Here is a 21,802-nt window from a genome sequence, read left to right on the forward strand (position 1 = left end):
AGGCCTAGGCCTATACCGGTACCATGTCTTGTGTCGACTTCGATACGGTTCGTAGACTTAACCTTTGTGTATTCATGTTGACTTATGGTATATGTGTATGTAATATATTTCTGTGTGTGTATTCTTACAGTGTAGTTTCGGTTTAGTCCGAAAAGTAATAGGAAATTTCAAGAAGGGAGTTGAATTTTCTACACCAGGTAAACGCCGAAAGCGTGAACATCCAGTGACCGGCATAGACAGTTTTTCTAAGGAAGCGATAGCAAGGTTTATTTATGATAAATTACATAAAGGTAAGGTGACTTCATAAGGAATCTATTGCAACATTATTTATAGAAATTGGCACGCAGGTGAGATAAGTTCCCAGAAATGTTTTGTGCATGTATTGTCATACAGCTCTTTTGAGTCCCTTGTAACTCTCTTTTTTCTTCCCACAGGAGAAGTCGTAACTGTAAGAAAGGTTTTCGACCACATGAAAGCAAATTATGACACTTATTTGTACAAGGGCTCCGAAACATCATTAAGAAGAATTTTGAAGGCCATGGGGTTTGTGTGGAGTAAAGGTGATCCCTATGCGTATGTTAGAGAAAATGAAGACATTTGTTTTAAGAGATCCTGTTTTCTGAGGGAATACATGCGTAATAAGGACAGTGAGAAACCAAAACCTGTTGTTTTCTTGGATGAGACTTGGATTTTTATGAATGGTGAATATATATGTTATATATTACATTTTATATTTAAAAAATCTTGGAATAATTTATCTTCATCAGGTGTCTTTGGTTTCAATTGTGCATTTGTCTTTCAGGGTCACCCACATACTCCTGGAATAAACCACACAAATCTGGACATGATGTTCAAGGAGTAATTCGTCGACCTGTGTCTGAGGGAGGAAGACTGGTTATTGTTCATGCTGGAACGAAGGATGGCTTTGTACCTGGTATGTTCTTAATTTATTTTACTTCATTTTATTGTAGTGAGGTGATCTCTCTTTACATAGTTATGAGGGTATTTAGGGTTTGTAGTACGGATGCAGGGGGGGGCACATAAGTCTCTGATAAGACCCCAACTTAAGTACAGTTCCTGTGTATGAGACCCTCACTGGGATTACTTGGTTTGAGAATTGGAAAAGTTCAAAAGACAGAAGCACGATTTGTTGTGGGTGATTTCTGACAAAAGAGTAGCGTTACAAAAATTTTGTCGGGTTTGGGCTGGGAAGACTTGGGTGAAAGGAAACAAGTTGCTGGACTAAGTGGTATATTCCGAGCTGTCGGTGGATAGGTGGTGTGGAATGACATTGGTAGACGAATACGTTTCAGTGGTATTTTAAAAGTAGGTAAGATCACAGTACAGTGCTAAAGTTGATGAAAAGTGGGGCAAATATTTGTTTTTTTTTAAGAAGGGAGTTAGGGATTGGAATAATTTACCAAGGGAGATGTTCAATAAATTTCCAAATTCTTTGCAATTATTGAAGAAAATACTAGGCCTATCCCTGAAACTACATCTTCTGTCCTAAGTGCAGATCAGTGGTGACTGATTGATTGAAATTGACTGGCACTAGGTCGGAAGTGGCATTATAACTTACCGCTCATTGAGCTCTGTACGTGGTTTTTGATTTTGACTTCTCCACTGTTATTAAAAAGACTTGCAGGTATTCACTTTAGGCCAATGATTAACCTTAGAGAGGTATTTCAATCAAAACTTACTCAGTGTATTTTCATATAATATTACTGGATATTTGTATCAGTAAATTACTTGTATTGTAGGCCTATTTATTATGTTTATTCTGCATTCGACAATCTCCACCTGAATCAGTGCTTGATACCTGACTGTTGAACACCTTCCAAGCTTCTTATTTCTTACTGCCTGATATAGGTTCAGTGTTCGCAGCAATTACATTTGTTCTAAGGTATTGAAATGGGTGTTTATACTTATACCTTTTATGCAAGTGATCGTGGACTTCTAATCCAGATATAGGCCTACTAATGGAGATACATTCATGAGAGATGTTACGATAAAGTAGTGTAAGTAGTAATTAATTGACTTCATCATCAGGTGACTTTGCTACACAGTAGTTGGTTTTACTTAAAATCAGACAGCTTTTTGTATCATTCAACAGAAATCACATTTTTTATTAATAGGCCTATACTTTTTTTAGAACAAATAACTTCATACTAAAACTTAAAATTCTTACAGGTGCTGATTTGATATTTGCTACAAACTTGAAGAGAAATCAGGATTACCATGGTGCTATGAACAGCGAGAAATTTCAGATGTGGGTGAAGACGCAATTAATCGTAGGATTAAGAAATATAGGACCCTGTGTTATTGTAATGGATAATGCACCATATCACTGTAAGCTTGTTGAGCATCAACCAACAACGAAATGGAGGAAGGATCAATTAGTGGTAATTATACTTAATTGAATATTTCCTTCTACTGAATGATGTTTAATGATGTTACAGAAATTAATTTTTATTTTTCCTTTAATTTACAGTCATGGTTAAGGCAGAATGGAGTTTCTCCACCAGAAAATGCCACAAAAGATGAGCTGCAAAGGTTGTGTAATATGAATCGAAGTCACTTAAAGAGGTACAGAAGCACGTAAACATAAGTTTAGATAATGTTGTTTACACTCGTGTATTTGACTTTCATGTATGCATAACAATATTTCTCTGTTTCTTTAAAACCAGGTACATTGTTGACGAGATGCTGCACAGTGAAGGCCATACTGTCTTACGACTTCCTCCATACCACTCATTTTTCAATGCCATCGAATTTGTATGGTCTGTGGCAAAACAGTATTATAACAAAACAGTGGCTTCAAGACCTGGTCACGGATTGGACAGAGCTACAGCTGTGTGGAAAGAATCTCTTGATCAGGTAGGCCAAGTGGAAATGTTATTTATTGGATATATGCAAGTGGAGTTTATAATATACTTGTCAGGTTGTGATACTTCAATATATCCTATAGGCGACAGCAGAGATGTGGAGAAATGAAGTAAAACACACTGAGAAGAAGATTGTCGAGTTCTACAATAATGAGGTGAGAGGTCTTCCTGAAGTGGAGGAACTAGTCATTCATCATGGAAGCAGTGAATCGGAGGAGGAAGATGAAGAAGAAGAAGAAGAAAGAAGAGAAGCCGAGGAGTTAGCTGTACCATTGTAAGAGCCATTCCATGAGATTAAGAATGTTATAACTTTGCTGGGAAATAATACATTTCTGATTGCCCCGTCCTTTCTGATATAACGAAGTTACATTTCAAAATTGTGGGAATTGTGTATCTACAAGTTACAGGGCGGTAATGATGTGCAGGTGGGGATCAGTGTCCAATCGGAGTGGAATTATCTAGAACTGCTGTGGCGCAATGTGATGAGGAGCAGGCTAGGGGGGGAGAGAGAGAGGGAGACAGCACTCTGTCACGAATACACGATGTAAACATTGTACGCCTGTTAAAATACTGACATAACTTAAATTTTATACACTATCTAATGGTTTTCCACAGTTCTCTGAAAGTCACAACTCACGTATACTGTATATATATAGAGAGAATTACATATAAAAATACCTGTGTACACAATAAGTAGCCCACATATTAAATATAAATCAATTTGCTTTATGTCGCACCAACACAGATAGGTCTTATGGCGACAAAGAGGATAGAAGAGATAGGAAAGGGCTAGAAGTGGGAAGGAAGCGGCCGTGGTCTTAATTAAGGTACAGCACAAGCATGTGTCTGGTGTGAAAATGGGAAACCACCGAAAACCATTTTAACGGCTGCCGACGGTAGGATTTGAACCCACCATTCCCCGAATGCAAGCTCATAGCTACGCGACCCTAAACGCACGGCCAGCTAACTCGGTCATCTTTGAAAATGTCTTTTTCTATCAGCAGAGGCTTTTTTAAAATCGTCATATTTTGTATAGGCTACAGGAGATGTACAGTAGCCCACTGGTTTTCTGATTAAACATCATTTATTTAATCTATTGCATCAGTCTACTTACATACTCACTGTCCACGTACATCGGTAACCTCGTGATTCGATTATTGAAGTATTGTGCAATGATGCGACATACAAACTAAGAGAATACCGAGTGGTTCTTCCAAATATAAAACAGACAATTTCGAGTGGTCATGAGCATGACTCATAGTCATAGGGTAGGCTAAATAATAATGTTATTGGCTTTATGTCCCACTATCAACTTTTAGGTTTTTTTTGAGACGTCGAGGTGCTGGAATTTAGTCCTGCAGGAGCTCTTTTATGTGTCAGTAAATCTACTGACATGAGGCTGAGCACCTTCAAATACCACCGCACTGAGCTCGGCCCTGCCAAGTTGGGTTCAGAAGGCCAGCGCCTCGACCGTTTGAGCCACTCAGCCAGGTGTGGAGGCTAGAGAGCTGAGTTTAAGTAATTGTCGAACGTCAACTACTTATAAAGATACTGATTGATTAAACTAATACAGTAATTAGAATAACCTAATTGACTACCTACTTACAACCTAGGTACTTTGGAATTGTGTTCTATCTTTTTAACACTGCAAATAAATCCATGTATTGTTTAAAACTCCCTGTAAGAAGAGGACAGTGGATGCGAATAGGTATTATTTTCAAATGAGCTGAGCTCGAGAGTCCATTATAGCATACGATTTTTTCAGTGTACCATGACTCTGTATGTATTGCTTCAGAGGAAGTTCGGCTCCCCGCCAATGTCCAGTGTACCGATAATGAACCATGTGTGTGTTGTGTCTCACTGATCCATGACTGCGTACGATTATTTCAGTGTGCCATGATTCACTGTGGCTCACTGCAGCGAAAGCTCGACTCCCCGCCAGTGTCCAGTGTGCCTATAAGGAGCCGTGTGTGTCGTGTGGCTCACTGAGCCGTGATTGTGCATGATTTGTGTGCCATGAGCTTGCCGTTCCTGTGAATCGATTCACTCGGACACTGAATGAATCGATACACTGCTTCGAATCAAGCACTCAGTAGCCTACACTAGTAGAGGTACATAGTACATTACCATTAAGATAGATAGCATTGCAAAGTAATTTGTCTTTACCATAATAACAATAATAATAATAATAATAATAATAATCGTATGGCCTCAGCTACCATGTGCAGACATTTCAAGTTGACGCCATCTGGCTGTCTGCTCGTCAATTTTGACGTTCCGTTATACTCTAGGCCCACTAGATGGCAGACCGAGTAAACCGAAACTCTCTTGGGTGTCTGTGGCTGAGATTTAATGAATTTTGTCGGGTAAACACCAAATGCGTCACCAGAGATCTTTTACATGCCGACATCGTACGACATGAAGTGTCGAATGGACTTTTTTCTGCCCTTCAAAAATCCGACTACCTCTGCCGGGTTTGAACCCGCTATATTGGGATTCGGAGGCCGTCACTCTACCACTGATCCACAGAGGCAGCTGTCTTTACCATGAAATACATCGTCGTCGTACATGACTGAATTACTATCAATATATCTTACAGAAACTGTAATGTACATGAAACCGAAATTGAGTTAATTTCCACGATACATTCTTCCTATATAAAGGAGACCATGTAGCTTATCCACCTTCATTTCAGCCACATAAATATTCAGCAAAAATTGCAAAATCACATTAAAGGACAAATACAATTTTTTAAGTAGAAATAGTCTGGAACATAGATTAGTGAGGTTGGACATCCTGCGCGTCATCATTCAGGAGTCGCTGTTGAACATACTGTACTTGTCAAAACTAGTAAGTTTCTATTTTACACAATAATAGTGAAATGTTGATGAAGACGACATACACCCAGCCCCCGTGCCAGAGAAATTAACCAACGGTGGTTCAAATCCCCACCCTGTCGAGAATCAAACCCACACCCTGTGACCAAAGGCCAGCACGCTAACCATTTAGCCATGGGGCCAGACAATAATAGTGAAAAAGCATGTTCACTGCAGCTATTGTTGACAGGATATTTCTTCTCTTTAAAGAACAATGAGTACCACGAATTAATATCCTGTTTTGTTGATTCCTGTAAACTTTGTATGTACGGTTTTGGTTCGCCAGTTCCTAGCGTATCTACTGAATGAAAACTTTGTAGACCAATGGATTCAGTTTTATGTTTATTGCCTTCAGTCGTCACGACAGTTTTTTCAATGACAACAGTCGCTCAATTACAAATCCTGTCAAACCTAACCTAACCCTGCGACAATCAGTGGTTTTCGATGGATCACTACCTAACCGGTCATTATAATTTGTTTTCGGTGGATCACAACCAAACCTGTCCCTATCAGTGGTTTTCGGAAGAATACAGTGGTTTTGTCACAAGTCAATACAGACTCTTGAATCAATGTGTGAAAATGGGAAAGTGTAGAAAACCCTCTTCAGGAATGCCAATCTCTAAGTCCATAGTCTTTTCAGCGTTGTCACACAGCTGAAATTCACTTTAGAAGTAATTGTAAAAAGTTGTATATAGGCTCTACAGATACATAGTACATTACCAATTCCATCTCGATTGCTATGATACGCACACTGCATAGCGGTTTTGCTCTATAGATAAATCATATTATAGTGAAAAAAAATTTGTTTAAAAAAAAAAATCTGTCTGGCATGAAGGTCCAGAAGGAAAATACTTTCATTGAATTCTTATTTATGTACTCACCACCCTAGTAGGTTTAAATAAACCTTATAAATACGTTGTAAGACCCATTCTCGAATATGGATCTGCATGTTGGTTTAATAAATTCCCTAGAGAAAGTTCAAAGAAGAGCGATGCGTTTCGTAACTGGGAATAGAAGGAATACCATTAATTGGGAAAGTCTTGAATCTAGAAGAACTAGAGCTCGCCTGTGTGGTCTTTATAAGAGCTATACGGGAAGGGCTGCTTGGAGTTGTATTAGGAATAGGTTATAACCTCCCTCATTGTATCACTATTTGCAGCGATAGCCAGGAAGCGTTAAAAGCACTATGTGCAGTTAAAACAACATCAAAAATGGTATGGGAATGCCAAAGGATGTTAGATCAGCTGTGTGAATTTAGCTCAGTTACCCTATTACGGGTCCCTGGGCACACAGGTATCAGTGGAAATGAAGAAGCTGACAAACTAGCGAAACAAGGCTCAAAAGGTCCTTTTATAGGACCAGAGCCCTTCCTGGGAGTGTCACTCCGAAGCGTGAAACTGGTAATATCCCAGTGGACAAACCAGTCTCACTTAAGACATTTGGAAGAGGTTAACTATAGCAAGGCAGGCACGTGAACTTATCAAAGGGCCTAGCCAAAGTTATAAAAAGGTCCTGATAAATTTGAATAGGACCAGAATGCGAATGGTAGTTGGACTGTTGACAGGCCACAATACCTTACAGAGACACCTACACATCATGAAAATCAGTCAGGATCCGATGTGTAGAAGATGCGGTAGGGAGGAGGAGACCTCCGCGCATGTGTTATGTCAGTGTGAGGCTCTTGCAAGCACTAGACATCGATACCTTGGCTCACATTTCGTGAGCCTGGAAGACATCAGGAATGCCAACATCCGGGCACTGGTATCCTTTATAGGAGCACTAGGTCTGGACTAGGCAAACCCGTTTAAGGGACACAAAGGGTCTTCACAGACCTACGTGTGGAGCCCTGCGAAGGCAGGGTTCACCCATTCTTTATCTATCTATCTATCTAACCTCCCTCATACTTATCGAGAAATTATCATAAGCATAAAATTAGGGCCAGAAACCAGCATACGGATGTATTGGAAATAATTAAATTGTGTATGAAACTGTACATGATGCTGGATTTAGAATGACTAGTAGTATTTCTTGTAATATTTTTTTCCATGGAATTCGTTTTTGTACTTGAGTTGTTGTAGTTGTTGGGTAGTATGATTTAACTTTATTATCACTTGTAGTGTTAAGCTAGTAGTAAGTTCAATCTATAGTATTGTAATTTGTAGTGTTAAGTACTGGAAATACTTAAGTTGTGTGTGAATATGTATATAATGACACTGGATTTAGAAAGTTTAATTAGTAGTATTTCTTGCTTGTTGTAATGTTGTTGTTGTTGTTGTTGTAGGGTAATTACGGTTTAACTTCACTTTATTATCACTTATAATGTTAAGCTAGTAGTAAGGTCAACCTATAATATTGTAAGCCAAATTGTTAAGCACTGTAAATACTTAAGTTGTGTGTGAATTTGTATATGATGTTGCTCGATTTAGAATATTAAACTAGCAGTAATTCTTGTTATATTTTCCTTCCATATATCTGCTTCTTGTACTCTTGTTGTTTGTTTGTTTGTTTGTTTGTTTCTTTGTTGTAGTTGGGTAATTATGTTAACTTTATTATCACATTACTGTAAGTGACCGTTGCCACCGGGGTATTTCCCATTTGCAATTTATTAATAATAATAATAATAATAATAATGAGTGACAGAGGTTTAACGTAATTTGGAAGGAATGTTTTGCGTATGATAAATGAGTACCAGTTAACTATTGGGGGCAAAGGCGGTCATGCGTTGAGCTAACCACTCCACCCCACCCCACCAAGTGCCAACGTCATGGATAGTGGAAGCCTTCACCTTCCCCCTTTCCAATGGCTTTCATGGTTTGTACGGAGATGACTTTGCTTTTTGCTTTTTAAATATTAGTATTCATGTTTATTTTGTTTATTCATACCCCTGCTTTGTAATTCAGTGACCATGGAATGGCTCTAAATGTTGTAAATTATATTTATATTTACTTGTATTTATTTCCTTTTTCCTTATTGCACACGTTTGTTGTTGTTATTGTTATTACTACTACATATCGCTTAACATGTAAATAAACTAATATTTAATGCAGTAAATAATGCTTATCTCTTCGGATTCATTTCTTCGTTGCGTATTCGTTTTGCTATGACAACATGACTTCTTTATGATATAAATAAATATAAAATAAAAGTATTTCTTCCCAAACATATTTGTTATACGTGCACCAATCAGAGAACCAACTAGGGAAGTACCTCTTACTAAGGTGCATAATGTTTTTGCATACATGTATAATTGAAGAATTGAAGATCCATATACAGGTAAGTGGGTCGCCCATGTGGTAGGCCTATTACGCGTCATAGGAAACTGAGTGAACTGGCTGTGCAGTTTGATCACATTGCTGTTAGCTTGGTTTCAGGAGATGGTGATGTATTCGAACCCCACAGTTGGCAGGTCTGAAGTTTTTTTTTGCCCGTCATTTTCATTTCAGGCTAGTGCTGTGTCTGTACGCTTATTTACATCTTAAATCCTAGCCCTCTTTCCTATCCAATTCTTGCATCACAACCTGTCTTCATGTGATTTAAGCCAACATATATGTAAAAATCTGGTAATGTTGTAAGCTTGAGATACACCAACTTGTAAGCTGAAAATATGTTTAAAATGCCAAATGCCGAAAACCGTAAAAGTTCTTAGTGGGATGTAAAGCTGTTAGCATTATTATTAAAAGGAAGGACATATGTCTTATGTGGTAAGTCCTTGAACTTGCAGAAACCGCAATGAATTATTCAATCTATATTCCCTCCCCCCTTTCTTTAAGAATGCAGTTATAGTAATGCATACATCAGAATCAGAATAAAGGCAGGAAATGTTTAACATTATTTTAAGCGAGTGAAGGAGAGAATGTATGACTAGCTCATGTTGGCGGATTCGAGTTCGGCGGTATTTGAAAGTGCTCAAATACTCCAGCCTCATGTCTAGATCTACTGGTACATAAAGAACTCTTGCGGGACGAAATACTGGCACCTCGGTGTATGTGAAAACGATAGAAGTAGATAGTAGAACTAATATTCAATTGTGCAGTGAGCTTGAAGCTGACCTAATTTCCGTTCACGTAGCTTGGCACATTAGTATTCCTATATGTTTCCTGATAACCGTGAAGATATAACCAGCCTGCAGGCTGAAAATATGCCCAATCTCTCTCCTTAGGCTACGGGTTACCGGTATTGAAGAGAGAAGGAAATGTTCGCGCAAAAGAAAGGGAAGTCATTGGACTTTCGAAAATCACACTGCAAAGACTTATTAAACAAATTGCATCGTTTAACACGCCCCTATTTTCAAGAATATGGTTATAGTACGCCTACTGCATATCAAAATAAAGACAGATATATGTAACATTAATTTGAGTGAGAAAGGGTGTTTATTTCCTAAATTTCTCATTGAGCGTGGAAACCGACTTAATTATGAATATCTTGATTTATTTCATCTTAACTTTTATCATTTACTAGGGTAGGGAAACATTTATTATCGGTGTTTACATTGAGGTTAGTTTGTTTGGTTATGTCTGGTGATTTTAATATGTAACCAGGCAGGTTGGCAGCAGTGATCAGCCATTACAAAATAGAGAAAAGAAGAGCATCGGGCGGCGATATTTACTTTCTGGGGTATTTCGTTACGTGGCTATTACTATATATTAGTGGTGGGCAAAACTCTCGTTCGAGATACTCGAGACTGACGTCACCACTCTCGATGCATCTTCGAGGTCTACGTAGGTATGGGCATAACTCTCGTTTGAGATACTCGAGCCTGACGTCATTATCTCGATGCATCTCGAGGCACGCTCCAATTGGACCTCAGCCAGGACGAATATGGTAGAAACAGAAATGATTAGCAAACATTGAACTAGAGCTGTTAGTATGGCTCAGTTGGCTAAATAGCATCGTTGGGTATTATCCTCCGCTACGTTTTGTGGTGGTTCGAATCTTCTTTTCAAATATTTTTGTTTGTTTTTGTTTTGCAATCGGATTTTCGGCTACCAAACACACGCCTGTTCGTGCAGAAACAACCAAATCGCTAATAGAAGTAAGTGTAACGTTACTGAGCATACAAAATAACCAATATATAATAAAATCTCTTCCACTTGAACACATGCGATATACACCAATCATAATGTAAACAAACGTGATTACCTCGTGGCCATGTCATGAGATCAGTTAGCTTTGTATCTGTATTGCACTGAAAATAGTACTCATAATAATGTTATTTGTTTTACGTCCGTCCTAAATGCTAGTTCTTGACAGACGCCGGGGTGTAGGAATTATGTCCCGCAGGAGTTCGGTAACGTGCTGGAAGCCAACGACATGGAATTGTTACCTTTAAAACAGTACACTGGCAGAAAATATTGAACACACTGTGATAAAAGTGTACGTGTTTCTACAGAGGATTATCGCATTACTGTGTTTTGTGTTGTACGTTTTGGTTATTACATATTACAGGCTTTGCTACTCTGGGTTTTGTGTTGTACGTTTTGGTTATTTAATACTGCAGACTTTTTCTCTGTTGTGAAAATATTTCCACAGAAATAAGGTTGTTTGCGGTAATAAAACCGAATAAATCATAATTTAATTACCGGTTCTACTCTAAAACGAGCTACCGGAGACCACGGGTACCTTCTACCAATATTCACAGAAGGTTTCCCTCAGGCCGCCTCTGTGGTGTAGTGGTTAGCGTGATTAGCTGCCACCCCCGGAGGCCCGGGTTCGATTCCCGGCTCTGCCACGAAATTTGAAAAGTGGTATGAGGGCTGGAACGGGGTCCACTCAGCCTCGGGAGGTCAACTGAGTAGAGGTGGGTTCGATTCCCACCTCAGCCATCCTGGAAGTGGTTTTCCGTGGTTTCCCACTTCTCCTCCAGGCGAATGCCGGGATGGTACCTAACATAAGGCCACGGCCGCTTCCTTCCCTCTTCCTTGCCTATCCCTTCCAATCTTCCCATCCCTCCACAAGGCCCCTGTTCAGCATAGCAGGGCCGCCTGGGCGAGGTACTGGTCATTCTCCCCAGTTGTATCCCCGACCAGGAGTCTGAAGCTCCAGGACACTGCCCTTGAGGCGGTAGAGGTAGGATCCCTCGCTGTGTCCGAGGGAAAAGCCGACCCTGGAGGGTAAACAGATGATGATGATGATGATGAGGTTTCCCTCAACAACTTCCGAAAGTTTGTCGACGGAGTTCGGCTTCATCCTGTGTATGTGCCTACAGGCCGGATAATATTGTGGCTGGTCTTCAATGATCAGTTTGTTACCATACTTATATAAAAGTATCGATAGTCCAGAAGAAGACTTAACCCTAGAATGAGTCCCTTTTCATATACATGCACACATACACGAGTATCTTTATGCCATTCCCGGTATATTTTCCTTTCTGTTCAAATAATTACACAACTCGATGCGTCGTAAAAAAATATGTCACACTCTTCATTACTATTTGTTTCACATAGCCAGTCCCCGAACCAGGAACTAATCAATGGAGAATAAAATGTCTTACCTAGCCGAGAATTGAACCCGGAAGCCCTTGGGCCAAACGCCAGCACGCTAACCATTTCGCCGTGGAAGCGGACAGTGCATAAGTAAAATGCAGGAAGTACACGTAGTAAGTTGACTGCGAGTAGATTAAAAAGAAGTGGGCGTATCGTCATTAGTTGTTATAATGATGTTATCTGCTTTACGTCCCACTAACTAATTATTAAGATTTTCGGAGACGTAATTAGTTGATCAGCAGGGGTAGTATAGTCGAGGGATTAACATGCGCATGATGTCCCGATTCAAACTTCGAGATAGGATTACCGGTACGAGTCATGGACTGCATCACTTGCTCGAAATGCATCGAGAGCTCTCGGTACGTTTTCCAGCACTGCTTCGAGACAAAGGGCTCATGCGCCTGACGTCACTATACGGCATCGAGATAGCATCATGAGGCACGTACTGCATCGCTTGCTCAGAATGCATCGAGTGCTTTGCATCACGCGACCCATCACTACTATATATGATGTTTCCAATTCCAAGGGAAACTCCTTCTGAAAGGGTAATCCCCTTTCAAATGCTGATGCCGACTGCAAAGCAAGGAACTGGAGCAATTTATGAAGTTTAGTGGCAGACTGTAGACATGTTACTTATTGGGCTTTGGATTTTGAGTACTTCAAGTTCCGAAATTCAATATAATTGATAGAAAATGTGATATGTTTGGCTTTCATTTGATGAAGTTGAAAAGTTTTTAGCATCGAATGCCAAAAAATGTAGTTTAAAACAAATGTAGAGGGATAAGTCATCAGAATGAAAATCGTTTTAAATTCAATCAATACTGATCTGCATTTAGGGCAGTCGCCCAGGTGGCAGATTCCCTATCTGTTGCTTTCCTAGCCTTTTCCTAAATGATTTCAAAGAAATTGGAAATTTATTGAACATCTCCCTTGGTAAGTTATTCCAATCCCTAACTCCCCTTCCTATAAATGAATATTTGCCCCAGTTTGTCCTCTTGAATTCCAACTTTACCTTCATATTGTGATCTTTCCTACTTTTATAAACGCCATTTAAACTTATTCGTCTACTAATGTCATTCCACGCCATCTCTCCGCTGACAGCTCAAAACATACCACTTAGTCGAGCAGCTCTTCTTCTTTCTCTCAGTTCTTCCCAACCCAAACATTGCAACATTTTTGTAACGCTACTCTTTTTGTCGGAAATCACTCAGAACAAATCGAGCTGCTTTTCTTTGGATTTTTTCCAGTTCTTGAATCAGGTAATCCTGGTGAGGGTCCCATACACTGGAACCATACTCTAGCTGGGGTCTTACCAGAGACTTATATGCACTCTCCTTTACATCCTTACTACAACCCCTAAACACCCTCATAACCATGTGTAGAGATTGGTACCCTTTATTTACAATCCCATTTATGTGATTACCCCAATGAAGATCTTTCCTTATATTAACACCTAGATACTTACAATGATCCCCAAAAGGAACTTTCACCCCATCAACGCAGTAATTAAAACTGAGAGGACTTTTCCTATTTGTGAAACTCACAACCTGAATTTTAACCCCGTTTATCAACATACCATTGCCTGCTGTCCATCTCACAACATTTTCGAGGTCACATTGCAGTTGCTCACAATCTTGTAACTTATTTATCACTCTATAGAGAGTAACATCATCCGCAAAAAGCCTTACCTCCGATTCCACTCCTTTACTCATATCATTTATATATATAAGAAAACATAAAGGTCCGATAACACTGCCCTGAGGAACTCCCTTCTCAACTATTACAGGGTCAGATAAGCTTCACCTACTCTTAACTCTCTGAGATCTATTTTCTAGAAAAATAGCAACCCATTCAGTCACTCTTTTGTCTAGTCCAACTGCACTCATTTTTGCCAGTAGTCGCCCATGATCTACCCTATCAAATGCTTTAGACAGGTCAATCGCGATTCACCACAAATACGGCCTTTTGTTGTACTGAACATTCTCAATATGTGTGACTAACGCAACAACTTAGCCACCACTCCTCCAAACAGAAAGGAAATGATGAGTCTTTATTGGAAACTAAATATGAAGAGGAAAAGAAAACCATTTCCCTTATTCTGAAAAATCAAAGTATGTGTCTTCAGTTTGATAGATGTCAAGTGTTCACAATGAACCAATAATATGCCTTACAGTCTTACTACAGACATTTACCTAGCAGACACTATTGACATATATGGTCATACCCTCACTGCTAATTATCTGACAAAAGAGGCTCTTAACAGCATTCAAAAATGAGAAGACAACTTAAGGTGCAAAGCTCATTCTGTTGTTACCGATAAAGCTGCAAACTTAAAAAATATGTCTTCAGCTAGAAAATTATGAAGATATGAATCTTATAAAGTAAGGATATGTAGTGCCACTGTTAACCCAACGTCATCGGGCACAACGATGCGCATTTGTCGCCAGTCACAAGGGATGGACACTGGAACAATGGTGCAGTGGACAGTAGTGATATGGTTGGACGAATCACGATTTCAACTGCACCATGCCGATGGGAGGCACCGTGAATGGCGCAGACCACATGAAGCGATGGATCCCGCCTGCCTCGAAGGTGTGGTCCAGGGCACTGGTGTCTCTGTTATGGTCTGGGGTGCATTTTGCTGGTATGGAATGGGCACCCCTAGTTGTTCTGGAAGAGACTTTGAATGGAATGCGGTATGTTGAGCTGCTCGGAGACCATCTCCACCCATTTTTGGCCTTCCAGTGGTGTTTCAAGATGATAACGCGCCGCCACATCACTCCCACGTTGCCCAGGAATGGTTCCAGGAACATGCAGCAGAGGTCCAACGACTGCCATGGCCACCCAGGAGCCCCGACATGAACCCTATCGAGCATATCTGGGATGTCCTGGAACGTAGGCTCCGTGCCATGGATACTGCACCCACGAACAGACCAGCATTGGCGGCCGCTCTGCAAACGATTTGGTGTCAGCTGCGTCCAGAGGACTACCAGGGACTTGTCGACTCACTTTCACGGCGTCTCACTGCAGTTCGCAGGGCCAGAGCAGGCCCCACACGCTATTAGGTGACTATCCCATGACATTTGCTAAGTCAGTGTACACACATCAGGCACAGAGAAAGGCTCTACACTTGTGTTTCTTTATTTAATAGTGATATAAACACCAAATAGAAAATAAAAAGCAAAATTGCATTTACACACAGTATTTAATCATTCATAAATCATAATTCATAAAGTAGTGCTTTAACTTGACTTCAGGTATAGTTTTTATACTATGTAATAGTCATTAATTACTTTTTGCTTAGTTTATTAACACTGCAATAATTAAGCTCATGTATAGGAACTGTCTCAGCATTTGCCTGGAAGTGAAAATGGGGAAACCACAGAAAACCATTCTCAGGATACTCGACAGTGGGGTTCGAACTCACGCGTCTCCCAAATGCAGAACCTGACTCCATAGCCATAGCACATTAACACATGCGGTCACTCCGCTCAGTGGAGTTATCAAAATATACTAACCTAATTTGTGATTCAGCATTCAATTTGCCAGTAAAAATGTTGAGCAAGAATATAACTTCTTATTTATTTATCTAAGTTAATTAATAAGAAACCACAACTTGTTTAAATGAATTTAAACAGAATATCTGAAATTCAACTTGGTTTAAACAAAACAAGCCTAGTTTTTGTTTTCAACCTGGAAACAGATAAAATGTTGCAATGAAAACTGTCTTAGTATTATTCTTTTCAGCTCTAGTAATCTATGAATATCTTCTCTACAATTATTTGTTTATATCTATAGTCTATCCACACTGTTTTGATATCAAAGCATGAACATCCACCTAGGCCTACTTTTCACCTATCTAACAAACATTCTAATGAGACCATATAAAAATGTCTTGTACGCTGAAACATTTCGATCTTGGCCCCCAAGATTGTCTTCAGAGTAACAAAAATGAAGAATGATGAAGAATAAGCTAATAGCCTATCCGTTAAATACTATAATGACCGGGCGAGTTGGCCGTGCGCGTAGAGGCGCTCGGCTGTGAGCTTGCATTCGGGAGATAGTAGGTTCGAATCCCACTATCAGCAGCTCTGAAGATGGTTTTCCGTGGTTTCCCATTTTCACACCAGGCAAATGCTGGGGCTGTACCTTAATTAAGGCCACGGCCGCTTCCTTCCAACTCCTAGGCCTTTCCTATCCCATCGTCGCCATAAGACCTATCTGTGTCGGTGCGACATAAAGCCCCTAGCAAAAAAAACAAAAACAAACTATAATGTCATTTGGTGGTCGTGAAAGTCTACGTTTTAAGATTAACTTTCACTTTTCCAGCATAACCAACTTAGTCCTAACAAGTTACTCAAGTAACTTATGAGCTCGTACATATTTTAATCAAACAAGAGCACAATGTAAAAAAAAAAAAAAAAAAAAAAAAAGAATAAATAGAGGGAAATCAAGACATGACAGAAAACTTGATAAGTTCTTTCATCAACTATTGGAAAAAAACATGAAAAAAATGAAAATCCACAGCCTGTTTTCAGTCACACACACACATGCTATGATTACTGTTTCCAGTCGCTTGACCGGTTCAGGAATGGAATGAATGAAGCCATCTAGTGGCGAGGATAGGAATTGTGCCAGCTGCTGAAGCCTGTCGCTCTCCTCTAGGGCAATGATTAATGAATGACAGATGAAATGAAATGATACTGGAGTGTGTCGCTGGAATGAAATATGACAGGGAAAACCGGAGTTCCTGGAGAAAAACCTGTACTGCCTCCACTTTGCCCATCACAAATCTCACATGGAGTGACCGGGATTTGAACCATGGAACACAGCGGTGAGAGGCCGGTGCGCTCGCTTGAGCCACGGAGGCTCGTTGGGAATAACATAGATGTTTCAATTAAGATTAGCCACACATGTACTGTACGACGTGCCTTACTATAGTTGCTACTCTTTTGTCTATTCCTACGTAACTTCATGGTATCTCATATAGGGCTAATCTGTTCTCCCGTACCTTTGTTATTCAGGTAAGCCTACTCTTCGTCCTTGGGCAACCTGCAGCTGTTGCAGGAAGACTTTTACAATAAATAAATGTCAGCCTCTATAAAAGAGTGAAAATAATATTGAAGTAACCAGCGCTTCGGTACTTCGGGCTGCTTTTGATTCAAGAGTGTGAGAAGTATCACGAAACGCTCCCTATCACAGAGCTACTTTCCACCGTAACAGGGGAACTAGCACACGGCTGCACCAAGTGACATCCCTTCATGTTCTTAAAGTGATAAACTTACAGTAACTTTGCTCTGTAAGATAGAACTTACGCTTGACAACTGTTAATTTTGTGTACCACAATTTCAGGTTTGATTTATGTATTCACTGACTTATCAACAATGTTGCTGAAAGGTAAAACTCACTTGACAGTTAGGAAATACAACTGTACAATTTGCATTTATGTTGACATCTACTGTCACCAGTGTGGTGCAAACGCAATTGCTAATCTTCAATTATTCCTGAATGTCACTTTACTTAAAACAAAGTAGCCTAGCGCATACACTTATGGTATCAAGTGAACAGTTAAAAATACTCTATTAATATTATTAACCCATTTTACACACTGCTGAACTATGTTGTGCCTCAAGCTCAACTTCTCTATTTGGGAAAAGTTTGTTCCAGAGCATGATATTCCATATTATGTTGCTCATATATGTGTGTGACATATCAGTGAGAGTAGGCTGAAAACCTAAATTCTGCACTAACAAGTGAGCCAGACACCTGACCTCAATTCAACAGTCTACATTTTGAGGTTTTAACACATTTCTTTATCATCTTTACAAAGTAGTGCAGTATTATTTTAAAAGGACATCAGAGACCTGCTTATAAAAATACCACAAGTTTTGATTACAGTAGTAAGTGTGCTCAAATATGAATCTTGCAAAATTGATGAGAATAAGGTTGGTAAAAAATATTTTCCATAAAAGATCCTTTTTCTTGGGAAAATAAATGGAACATTTAACCATCTGACAAGAAATTGTTACCTGGTACTGGTTGACAAAGCTGTTAAGTGAAATTATAGGCCACACCATAACCAGCATATTGTATAAAATAAGCCTCAAAAAGTTACCTGGTACGAACAGTATATACAGGAAGAGATCTTCTGTGTTTCAAAAGTGAAGCAGCTTCAGGGGATACAGGCTCTCTTGACACCTGGTTTTCTAATTTAGGTAATTTACTAAGACTAAAATTAACTTGAGTAGCCGGTCTTTTGGGCTTCTGAGGTATAGTAAAAGATACAGAAGAGTATTTGGAATCCATCGTGACGAGTTTTAGAATCGAAAGCTGAAAACTGTCAGTTCTGCACACTATGAACGCACCATAACCTCCACAGGGGCAGGAAGTTCTCAACGCCTTACCACGTAATACAAAAGATGTGAAATCTACTTTTCACATTTCAATCACTACCCATATTCATGAAATCTGCATATCTTCTGTTTAATGTGAAGTTATAGAATAATTCTCATTGTTCGATTCAATACCACTTCCATCACAAAGCACGCAAAACCTATAGCGCTCTACTACCAGTCTAGCACACAGCGCACGTAAAACACAAGAATAAAGGTCAACAGATGGTATGATGTAAACAACAGTGCAACCAACATGTTCGCCAAGCTTCCCTCCAATTCAAATCTAAACTCCCTATAAAGTACTAGGAGTATTTTAAAATTTTATTTCAATAGCAGACTGTGGTAAAACCAGCCCGCCTGGTGGCCATGATCGTTAAGGCGTCAAGTCTCTATGGTCTGACACCGTGGTTAGCCGGTTCGAGACCCGTTGGTCGAAAAACTTGTCACCATCAGAATGATGGCCGGCAGTGTAAGAGATTTCGTGCCGAAAGTTTGGATTAAATTCCAATCCTCTCCGCAGTGTTCATATGGAGTGAGAGCATATGGCGCTGTTGATGGCGATTCGCCCATCGGATGGGAACGTAAAGCTTTGAGCAGACTTCTTGGTGCTATTTGACAGAAGTAGGCTATACGCTGGCACCAGGTTTCACCCTCTCTCTTCCAACTAACATTTATATCACGTCCTTCATTTCATCTCATTAACTTCTCTCATGAGGTTATTATTAGGAAGAGCATCCGGTCGTAAACATTGGCTACAAAGATTCCTCACTTCATACCCGACCCAGTAGAGAAACGGGAAAAGGGTTGGACATATTATTATTATTATTATTATTATTATTATTATTATTATTATTATTATTATTATTATTATTATTATTATTACGGTACTCATGACCTTTCTCCCAAAGTTGTTGGGCCGGAAAGTGATGGGGATTTGGCCCAGTTTCACGGCCGCATGCTCCTTCTGATGTCAACCCTGTGTGAGGGATGTACTCACTCTTGTGTGTTTCTGTGGTAGTTAGTAGTGTGATATGTTGTATGCAGATGAACGATGGCGGCGATTGGGAATTAGAAGTAGGGGGGAGGGGGGAGCAAAATATGTACAGACAACAAGAAATACCTAGGTACCGTTATGTGGGATATAGCGGACGGGGAGGGAATATATATATACATGAAAAAAAAAAAAAACAAAAAAAAAACACTATAAGATAGTAAGTTTTCTGATGGTCTGTGAGCGAATTTCGACAGAGAGGTAAAGGTTGATAGTTTACCGACCTAAGTGCGGTAGTAATAGTACTTTTAGATTTTGATTCAATACTATATACCGGTAATCAAATTTTTACCACGACATTTTGTGCATATTTTCGCTAATGATTTTGTTAATAATTAAAGAAAATAAAGGAAAGGATTAGCTGTTAAGACAACAGGGCTTGTACAAAAGAAATGGCTTTTTAAATAATTCCTAGTTTCAGCCGGCTAAAATGGGGAAAAAAATGTAGGCTAATGTTTTCTCCACAATGTGCTACTGCAGATATAATAATTTCGTGTGGCTGTTTCTAGACGGGTGCAGCCCTTGTAAGGCAGACCCACCGATGAGGGTGGGCGGCATCTGCCATGTGTTACTGCAGATGAAAAAAAGTATATTATGACGAACACAAACACCCAGTCCCCGGCTCAAAGGAATTAACCACACGCAGTTAAAAATCCCTATTTGTTTGTTTCTTGGTTGAGTCTTCTGGCCGGAGGCTGTCTAGATCTGAGACATAACCACCATTAGCAATCATGGACAGTCTAGGCGTTACTGAAGAGACGTACCAGAGGATGAGGAGTGAATTCGTTTCCCGTTGCTTTACTCACAGAGCCAGAAAATACTGTCACAAACTAGTATGTCAAGTCCACTTAAATGCATACACCAAACGACTTTTATGCCATCCAGCTCATGGACTGGCTGCAGAAGGTACTAACATCGTTTACACCTAGTCACTTTTATAGCGTCAAAACCAAAGATGAGACTAAGACGAATAAATGAAAATAACAAATTTGATCTACCACATACCAGAAGCAGAGTGGATCTCGGTCTACTTCCTTAGTATGGCCATGTATTGCGAGCAACTCCTGGCACTGTCATCTGCCGTGCCTACAGTATTACGACGCTAGCAGAACATATTAGCTACAGGTGGTCCACCTGGTCAAAAGCTAGATTTGGCTGAGGGAGTAAGCGTTTGTCGATCTGAAAAACGAACTCTGCACCTACAAGAAAACACTATAATAATAATAATAATAATAATAATAATAATAATAATAATAATAATAATAATAATAATAATAATAATAATAATAATAATAAGAAGAAGAAGAAGAAGAAGAAGAAGAAGAAGAAGAAAATTCAGTGTATGTTTGCCGTGGCTTTGTAAGAATATTTACAGACCTTTCCAAAAAATATTCTTTCCCGATGATAAAGCGAAACATCCTGGGCGTAATTAGAGCAGTCTTTAATTTACACGTTTTACTGTCACGACCAGAACGCGGTAAATAATATTTGAAATAATCAATACGAAGAGAAGAATTTAATGAGACGAAAAATACGGTATGTGTCGTGGAACATGACATACAAAAGAGACGTATGAAAGAAAATAACTGCGGACTTGTTTGCCTTTAGTAAAGCGTACCGGTATACTCTGTAAATATACTAGTTCAGTTTCGAAACCATGTTTAAAGGTTGAGAATTTCAAAGCGTATACGCTGTAAACAGCCACTTCAGTTTCGAAACCACGTCATACTTTTGTGATCGATGTTATGAGTTGAAGTGATGGTAGAACTGAAATTTCTGAATACAGAGAGCACCATGTATTCTTTGACAGCGGTTGTTCTTCTGACGGTGTTCAATCATTGTATTGCTGTGCAGCAGGCAGACTGGGTCTATGCTGCCCAACAAAAGTGGAAAATAGACTCAATTACTCTCATCCTTACTGACTCAGGTAGGACATTAAGAAACTAGATCACTGTCAAGTGAAATTTTAATTTTTATGACCCTATTGCACTTGAAATAGATTTTACAGTTTATTAGGTCGTATTGAATACATACAGCAGAGCTATATAATACACTCATGTTCATAAAAAGCATTTCTTCATTTCTTCAGAACATACTAATTAATGCACATGTC

The 21,802-nt window shown here is 39.4% G+C and overlaps 1 protein-coding gene across 2 annotated transcripts in view; it reads right to left on the bottom strand.

The window, feature by feature from the left end:
- The window catches only part of ath (ATP-dependent RNA helicase DHX33), a 95,710-nt gene extending 76,894 nt beyond the window's left edge, over nucleotides 1–18,816 (bottom strand). Inside the window, exon 1 of one of the 2 annotated variants that reach the window (XM_068228505.1) lies at nucleotides 18,359–18,816. In XM_068228505.1, coding sequence (XP_068084606.1) covers nucleotides 18,359–18,549 — 191 coding nt within the window. In that variant the 5' untranslated portion in view covers nucleotides 18,550–18,816. The remainder of the gene's footprint in view (nucleotides 1–18,358) is intronic. The other variant, XM_068228506.1, reaches the window with a different exon arrangement.
- Between the last annotated feature and the right edge of the window lie 2,986 nt (nucleotides 18,817–21,802).

The sequence above is a fragment of the Anabrus simplex genome, chromosome 7 (assembly GCF_040414725.1).
Source record: "Anabrus simplex isolate iqAnaSimp1 chromosome 7, ASM4041472v1, whole genome shotgun sequence".
In the NCBI taxonomy this organism is placed as follows: Eukaryota; Metazoa; Arthropoda; class Insecta; order Orthoptera; family Tettigoniidae; genus Anabrus; species Anabrus simplex.